This window comes from Lepidothrix coronata, unplaced genomic scaffold (assembly GCF_001604755.1).
Source record: "Lepidothrix coronata isolate B3197 unplaced genomic scaffold, Lepidothrix_coronata-1.0 Scaffold118, whole genome shotgun sequence".
Lineage (NCBI taxonomy): Eukaryota > Metazoa > Chordata > Aves > Passeriformes > Pipridae > Lepidothrix > Lepidothrix coronata.
In genome coordinates, this window is record NW_016690298.1 from 406100 (window position 1) to 414652 (window position 8553).

At 61.9% G+C, this 8553-nt stretch overlaps 2 protein-coding genes across 2 annotated transcripts; one reads left to right on the plus strand and one right to left on the minus strand.

Annotated features, from left to right (window-relative positions):
• The first annotated feature begins 28 nt into the window (after positions 1–28).
• Positions 29–4609, plus strand: LOC108502454 (gap junction gamma-1 protein-like). The gene is made up of 3 exons (XM_017825430.1): positions 29–113; positions 2321–3516; positions 3619–4609. Exons 2-3 carry the CDS (start codon positions 2346–2348, stop codon positions 3624–3626), a joined length of 1179 nt encoding a protein of 392 aa, XP_017680919.1. The 5' UTR covers positions 29–113; positions 2321–2345; the 3' UTR covers positions 3627–4609.
• Positions 4610–4889: 280 nt separating this feature from the next.
• On the minus strand, positions 4890–7824 carry INHA (inhibin alpha subunit). Its single transcript, XM_017825290.1, has 2 exons — positions 7249–7824; positions 4890–6465 (listed from the first exon to the last, which is right to left on the minus strand). Exons 1-2 carry the CDS (start codon positions 7613–7615, stop codon positions 5732–5734), a joined length of 1101 nt encoding a protein of 366 aa, XP_017680779.1. The 5' UTR covers positions 7616–7824; the 3' UTR covers positions 4890–5731.
• Positions 7825–8553: the final 729 nt, after the last annotated feature.

Consider the following 8553-nt stretch of genomic DNA (forward strand, 5'->3'; position numbering starts at 1 on the left):
GCGCGGGGCGGGGCGGCGCGGCCCCGGGCCCCTTTGTTCGGCGGGAGGCGGCGGCGCGCCGCCCCGCCGCTTTGTCCGCCGCTGCCGGCGGGAGCCGCTCGTCCCGGTGCGCCGTGAGTGGGGCTAGGGAGCGGGGGGCTGCGGGAGGGCGCGGGGCGGTGGGCAGGGGGAGGCAGGTGGGCAGGCGACGGTGCCCCGGGAGGCGAGAGCCACAGGCGTGGGATGGGGCGTGGGCAGGGACGATCGAGGGGCTGGGGGTCTCGGGCAGGCGGTGGGGGCAGCTGGGCATGAGGCCCCCGTTGGGCTGGAGTCAGTGGGACTGGGGACCCCGGGAAGGCTGGGGTTGTGGGCTGGGTCCCCAGAGTGGCAGGGGTCAGTGGAACAGGGGTCCCCGGGCGGGCAGGGGCTGGTGAGCCCCGAAGTGGCATGCCTGCTGCTATGCTCCTGGGCAGGGGAGACTGGGGGCCCTCGACAGTGCAGTCAGGGGTGGAGGTGGCTGGAGGCCCCAGGTAGGGGGACTGGGGTCAGTAGGGCTGAGACATAGATGTAGGGCCGAGCCAGCGTGTGTGGTGCTAGTCCTGACTCCCAGCATGGCCAGGAGGCCCTGGATGGCTGTGCCCCTTGGCAGAGCTGGACTCTGGCCACCTGCCTCTGGTGGGGGAGAAGCTGAGGGCAGCTCTATATTGCCCTGGCCATGCCCACTGCTGCTGCCATTCCACGCTGCTGGCCATCTCTATGTTATTCTTCCACGACCACCACTACAGTGCCAACATGTGCTTTTGCTTTCCATGTGCTTGATTCCTCCCAGGGCTGCCCTCCTGCCTGGTCTCCTCACGTTGTTCTCTGCCCCAGCCCCTCACCCTCATGCTAGGGCAGTGTGCTGCTGCAGACAAGGGCTAAAGGAGGCACAAAGCATCCTCCTTCCAGTGAGGTGGTGGGGGAGAGGGCCCTTGTGGTACGGGGCAGCAGTGAGATCTTGCAGGGCGTTTGACCACAGGAGGATGGTGGCCCTGATGGGCTGGGTTTGGATCCCCAGTGCCAGCCTGTGCCACCTCCCACAGCTCAGCAGGCTCTGCTGGGCACCAAGACGTCAGCAAGAGCATGTCTCCAGCATGGATGCTTGTGCTGGAGGAGCTCTTCTGTTTAGGTGGGGTTGGTCAGGAGGCAGGCTGAACTAAGCCTGAAAGATCCTCTTATTCTGGACAATAGTGGCATGAGTGCAGTGGCAGCCGTCATCCTTAGAGACATGCTGTGGCTGGAGGTGATGGAATGGGGCTGGCAGGAGAAACTGGGGACGCATCCCCTCTGCTTGCCCTAGGCAGCCCTGCCACTTGCTACCCTTGCATCATCACATGCACAAGCTGCATGCCAGGGGTGGCAGTGGGGTGTCTCCTCTTGTGTCTTCTCCTTTGGCTGGGAGCTGTGATGTGGTCCTTGCAATTTCCTCCCCGCTCTCTGGTGTCAGCTGCTTTGCCAGGGCTTTGTGCAATTCCTTGGCTGCCCCACGCTGCCCCTTGCTATCACTGTCCTGCTTCCTGTTCCATTCCCCCTGCCAGCCCTTGCCATCGGCCTTCAGGCTGCTCTGACCACTGGCCACTGTGTGCTTTGGAGGCTGGGGGTCCTGCAGGAGAAAGGGCACAGCACAGAGATTTGGAGGGGTAGAGAGATGCTGCATCTCTGCTGGCCCTCAGGGGAGAGCTCTGTGGGGTGCAGAACACCTGGTTCCTGAGCACATGGTGGGGGGTGCTCCTCAGGGGATCCCCCCTTGGCCAGGGCTCAGGACTGGCAGCTGCAGTGGGCCAGTGGGGCTGCTGCATGCCCTCCAGGGGCCTGTGGACCCCCATGGGAGGGTGTGGATGCTGTCACAGGGTGCAGCATTGATTGAGGACCTGCCCAGGGCCAGATGGCAAATGGGGGAGAGGATGTGGTTCTGCCTCTGCCTGCCCCCTCACAGTCCCCAGCTGGTGCTGCCCTGTGCTGACGTGTTTGGCTGTGACTGTGCTGACTTTTCCCCTAGATGTGTCCCTGCAGGGAACCAGGATGTCCCAGCCTTTTCCCAAGTTCCGTCCACCCACCTGGCTGGCGACAGGGCGGGAGCAGGATGCAGATGGGAGCATAGGGAGGCATTGCGTGGTGGTGGACAAAGTTCTGGGGAGATGGCTGCCTGAGCAGGGCTGTGTTTGTGGATCTGTGGGTAAGGGAAGGGATGTTGGAGGGAAAGGGAGCAGGAGGGAGCTGGGGTGGGATCTGGTGGACTGGCAAGTCTTGTGAGGTGCATGCAGATTCTCTCAGTACCTGTTTGCCTGCCCCTTCCCCACAGGGTTTGAGTCAACTGCCTAGCCAGGATGAGCTGGAGTTTCCTGACACGGCTCCTGGAGGAGATCAACAACCACTCAACCTTTGTAGGCAAGATCTGGCTGACTGTCCTCATTGTCTTCCGCATCGTGCTGACAGCCGTGGGGGGTGAGTCCATCTACTACGACGAGCAGAGCAAGTTTGTCTGCAACACACAGCAGCCGGGCTGTGAGAACGTCTGCTACGACGCTTTTGCCCCCCTCTCCCACGTCCGCTTCTGGATCTTCCAGATCATCATGGTGGCCACACCATCAGTGCTCTACCTGGGCTTTGCCATGCACCGCATCGCTCGCATGCCTGAGTCCTCACGGCGCCGGACACCAGCAGCCCGGCGGGCTCGCATGCCAGTGGTGCGCCGGGGAGCCGGGCGGGACTACGAGGAGGCAGAAGATGATAACGAAGAAGACCCCATGATCTTTGAGGAGATCGAGGTGGAGAAGGAGAAGAGTCCAGAGGGCGGAGAGAAGCATGATGGCCGGCGCCGCATCAAGCAGGATGGGCTGATGCGTGCCTATGTCCTGCACTTGCTGTGCCGCTCACTGCTAGAAATGGTTTTCCTCTTTGGGCAGTACCTGCTGTACCGCTTTGAGGTGAGCCCCTCCTACGTCTGCAGCCGCAGCCCCTGCCCGCACACCGTCGACTGCTTTGTCTCCCGCCCCACTGAGAAGACCATCTTCCTCCTCATCATGTATGCTGTCAGTGGGCTCTGCCTCTTCCTCAACCTCTGTGAGCTCTTGCACCTTGGTGTGGGGCGCATCCGTGATGCCCTGAGCCAGTCTGGTGGCCCTCCGCTCCCAACTGGCGACAGTCCTGCACCACAGTACCCCAAGAAAGCCCCCAGTGCACCTCCCACCTACCACTCGCTGAAGAAGGAGCTGCCACAAGCCCCACTGACCAACGGCAAGCTGGACTACCAGGAGAGCCTGGCCCAGGGGCGCTTCGCTCTGGCTGGGGCTCCCCCGGCACATGAGCTGGACCGGCTGCGTGAGCATCTGCGCCTGGCCCAGGAGCACCTGGAGGTGGCCTTCCACCTCCAGCCCCCTCCGAGGCCCCCCAGCCCTGCCCGCAGCAGCAGTCCTGAGGCCAACGGCATTGCTGCCGAGCAGAACCGCCTCAACCTCGCCCACGAGAAGGGGACCACTGCCTGCGACAGGACCACGGGTGAGCTGGGGAGAGGGCATGGAGGGCTGCTTCTAGGCTCCCCTGGAGAGGGGATGCCATCCCACCTGGGGCCGGGACTAACCTGCCTCTTGCTCCCCACAGGGCTGTGAGTGCCACCAGGGATGACGGCGGTGACTGCTGGAGCGGCTGCCGCCGCCACCATGGGACAGGCGTCCTGCCAGGAGTGTGGGTTGGAGGATGCCATGTGCCTGCCCAGCAGGGCAGTCTGGGCAAGCCCTGTCCTGGTGGGCAGCGGAGGGGATGGGGGCCATGGGGTTCATTCCTACTTAATTTTCAAAAAGGGAATATCTTATTTTTGTACATTTTTATAAACTCATCAGCGTGTGCACCCTGGCATTTTTATACTCCGTCCTGATATCCCTTCTGGGCCTGTGCTCCCCCATCTCCCATTTCACCCTTTTTTCCTCCTCCCACACCCATTTTCTGCAGCATGTTCTCCTCACACCTCCCTGTGCCCCCTGTGCTAGCTGCCACCCACTGCAGCACCGTCCAGTGCTGTGCATCTGTGGGTGATGCTGGTGATTTTGGTACTGCCCCCAAGGTGTGGGGCTTTAGGGGAGCAGGCTGGGGGTCTGGCTGGCTGGGCTGAGCTGTGGGATAGAGAGCTGGGCTGGCATTACACTTGAAGTGGAGGGGATGGAAGGGGTCCTGGCAGCACTGCTGCTGGAAAGGGCCAGTATGGCCATGCTGCACAGCATCCTGGCACGGGGCTGTGAGCTGTGGGCTGGCCTGCTCAGAAATGTCTGTGCAGAGGTCAGGGGCTGTCCTTCCCGCTGTCTCCGCCCTGTCCTGGCAGGTCGCCCTTGGACCAAAACTCATCTCCTCCCACTCTGCCTGCGGGGCTGGGACCCCCCACACAGAGCCAGACCCTGGCCCCACAGTGTGGGGACATGGTGCCCCGAGCTGGGCTCGGCCAGGAGCCAGTGGAGCATTTCTTGTCATCTCAGCCTGGGTCACACGGGGACTTTTGTAGCGTTGTTTTTTACTCGGAAATGATTGTCACTCTGTTTTTCTTCCTTTTTTTTTTTTTTAATATCTATATTAGTAAAGGCTGAAGACGTTTTGTACTGAACTGCTGCATCTGGTCCTTTGGGAGGAAGGGGTGGGAAGGGAATCCTGCGTGGCTGGGCTGGGACCTCCCTGCTACCCAGGGTGACTCAGTCGTTCCCGTTCTGCAGAGGCTGTGACGGGGCAGCTTTCATCATCGGCCTGGTGGAGAAGAATTGCTCTGGCTGCATTCCTATTTGGCCCTATCCCTGTTGAGGGGCCGGGTGAGGGGCTTTCCCGTTCCTCCCCATCCTCCCACCATCCCCATGCCTCCTCATCCCTCTGTCGCTCCCGTTCCTCCACAACCTGTTGCCCGGAGCAGAAGGGATGTTGCTCTGCCCTGTGCTCCCGTGCCCAGGGCAGTATCAAACCCAGCCGCGCCATGCCAGTTTTGGCCAGCAGACCCCAGTCCCCTCTCTGGTACCCCAGGTCAGAGTTGGATGCCTATAAAGTACTTGCCCGTCCCCTCACTTCTCCATCTGGAAGCCCCCCAGGAAGGTTGCATCCCACTGCACAACTGCATGCCACCTCCGTGGCTGCTTCTGATGGAAGCTGACATTTCCACACTGCTTTAGTAAAGGGAGCACGTTTATTTCACTCGTCCCGTTAAGCTTTCCAACAAGCTGTGCTGCCGGGAGAGGGCTCACTTGCGGTGCCATGCATGCCACCAGCCCTACCAGTGTGAGGTCCTGTCGTGGGCTTGCCCAGGCACAATCTGATCCTGTTGCAGCTGCCTGGCCCTGCCTGGAGCACAGGGAGGCTGTTGAATTCTGCAGCAGAAGCGGGACCCCAGTCTTTGGGGAGGGGCAGAATTGAGGGAGGGGAGCAGGTGGAGAGAGATGGGGGCTAACCTGGTTGCAGACAGCAGCCTGGCTTTGGCAGGGCAATGGTGCCTTTGCCAGAGGCTGTGCCTATCCCTGCCCTGCCATGCCCCAACTTGCTCTGGGCAGGGACTGGCCCTAGGGCAGGTCTGGCAGCATGATGGTACCTGGGGCAGCCCAAAACTCTGGCTTGTGCAGGGGAGGGTGGCACAGCCCAAAATGCTCCTCCAGGTCCCTTTGGTCCCTGCAGTGTGGGGCCAAGGTCCCATTGGGAAAGCAACTCCTTCTCAGTGGGATCACAGTCTGGGGCTGGGCTGTGGGATGCTCTAGACACAGGTACAGTCCTGGGCCAGGATGTTGGGCACTGTCTCATACTTGAAGGAGTACCCGCCATCGGAGGTGGTGCGGACGCGCAGGGAGCGCATGGTGCCGGGCAGGGCAGCGCAGCAGAGCTGCACGCCCAGCCGGTGGCTCAGCCCATGGCCCGCGGTGCAGCTCCCATGGCAGTAGTGGAAAACGAAGCTGCTGGGATGCACGATCCACTTGTCCCAACCCAGTTCCTCGAAGGAGATGTTGAGGGAAGACCGGCGGCAGTTGGTGTGGGCAGCCAAGTCCTCGGATGGGCGCTGCAGCAGGCTCAGTGCAGCTGGGGACCAGGGCATGGTGGAGCGACGAGCCCTCTCGCTGCCCTTGGCCCGGGTGGTGGCCACTAAGAAGGGCATCTTGTCCCCCTCGGCCAGGCAGGGGCAGCCAGGGCAGCGCACCAGGAGCACAAAGAGTGGCTGCGAGAGCTGGGGCAGCAGCACGGGGGCCAAGTGAAACACTGTCCAGTGCTCGGGTGTCTGCTCTGCCATGGCTGTCACCGGCACCCGGCCCTGTGGTGACAGGGCCAGCACGTCAGGGGCTGAGTGGTTCAGGGTGGCCGAAGGACCGGTGTAAAACCAGAGCTGGGCAGAAGTCACCATGCGGCTCAGGGTGTGTGCTGAGGGCTGGAAGAGATAGCTGAAAATCCCTTCTTCCTCCAGCAATTTGTCCGGCTGTGTGGGCTCACAAGGCACATCTGTGGTGGGGAAAAGATGATCAGGGTGTGTGCCCAAACCTGGGGAGAGTCCCCCAGTGCCAGGCAGCAGGGGAAATGTTGCAGAGGGTCCCTGGGATGCTGGCAGGGCAGTTGGCTGCCAGCATAGGCTGTGGCAGGGTGCAGGGGAGCTGCTGTCTAGTGCTACACAGCAGCTTCTGTGCTGTGTCCCACAGCCAAGCCCTGCTTATGCCCTGGGCTGGTCCATTAGTGTTGCCCCAGCATCCTGCCCCACCTCCTAGTGTCCTGCCCCATAGCTGGTCATCCTGCTGCCTTCCCCCAGCATCCACATCCTATCCCATCCCCCAGCATTCTGCCCCATCTCCCACTGTTGTGCTTTATAGCTGGTCATCCTGCCCTATCCCACAGCATCCTGCTCTGTCCCTTTGTATTCCATCCCATTTTCTAGTATCCTGCTCTATTCCCTAACATCCCACCCTATTCCACCCTGCCTGCTCCTCAGCCCTACCCATGTCTCTGCATCCTGCCTGGCCAGATGTTCCTCAGCCTCTTAGCACTCTCTTGTGCTGCCCACACCTCTCCCTGTCTGTACTGGGCTGCTCTGCCTGTCCCTGCCTGCCATACCTTTCCCCCTCCTGGCTCTCCACCAAATCTTGCCCATGCCCGTGCCCCAGCCTGGCATACCCTCTTTCCCTTCTCCCGCAGACCACCACAGCAGCCTCTCCATCCTTCAGCATCCGTGTTGCCTTGAGGCCCCACCCTGCTTAACCCTCTGCCCTCTCCATTCCACCATGATGTTCTCACCTGTGGAAGGGAACAAGATCACCTGGGAGGTGTCCTCCAGCTCCTCTGGCTCAACTTCAGCGTCTTCAAGGATGTCTCTCCGGTGTACCCTCCTTGCTTCCATCTGGGGCTCCTCCTGGAGAAGCGGGGGGCTCAGATGCTCCAGCACCCGAGCCCGCACCTTGGCCAGGATGAGCTGCCTGTCAGCACCCGCCCCAGTGCAGCTGGCTAGGGCAGCAGTGGGCAGCATGGCAGGCAGCAGGTGCAGGAGGAGCAGCATGACTGTGGGGTGTGCAGCAGGCCAGTGGCTCAGGGGGCTCTGCCGTGGGCTTCTGCCTGCCTGCCCAGCCTGTCTGCCCGCTGTTCTCCCCCTGGGGCAGGGTGGCATTGAGATCTATCTGACACTGACGCAAACGTCTGCTCGCCGTGAATATTATCTCTGGGCTGTGAAAGAGCTGAGACGTCTGGAATGTGAGGACTGCAAGGACAGTGTGGTCTGGAGGGGGGGGGGCAGCGCCTGGGCAAGGGGTGTGTGTGTGGGGGATGCTGCTGGGAGCAGCGGGTGCATGGGGCTGGGGAGGCCGTGCTGTGGGCAGGGTGCTGCCAGGAAGGTTTTCCTGTGCTGGCAGGGATGGAGGGGGCATCCTGAGCAAGCTTTGCAGCTGCTGGTGCTGGGTGCCCCCCACGGTGGAGGAACTGGAGATCTGCAGCTTCAGGGGGGATAGTGGGAGGTGACAGCAGCTGAGCACAGCAGGGAAATCTGGGCAAAGACCTGATGGGGTTCAGAGCCCTGTGAGGCTCTGGCATGGGGGAGGCAAGTTGGGGCGTACAGGCTGGGCACTGGGATCTCTGGGACAAGCCAGGGCAACCAGGATGTGAGGATGGGGCCCTAGAGAGGGCAGGCTGGGGGGGGTGGTGTGGCTGTGGCATCTCCAGGACAGTCTGGAATCTGGCAAGGTCCTGGAGACATGAAGCAGGAGGGACAGCAAGAGGTCCCTGGGGCTGGGACTGGGGAATGCTGGGCCAGCTTCAGGGAGAGAAGAGGTGAGGCAAAGCCAAGCCAGCTGGAAACCCTGCAGCAGGCAAAGGATCCTGGACTGCTCCACAGGCTGGCTCATAGGGTGGGAGTTGCAGGAGAGGCATAGGCATAGGCTGCAAGGGGACCCGGTGCCCTTCCTCTAATGGAAGGGGCCTGAGGGGACACTGCTGGGTGTTCCCGATTCCATTCGTCAGCCCTGCCTGCCCTGTGGGTGGTGGGCAGCCTGTGTATCCCCTCTGCTCCTCCCACAGCCCAGTGTCCTGCACAGCCCATGCACAGCCTGGCAC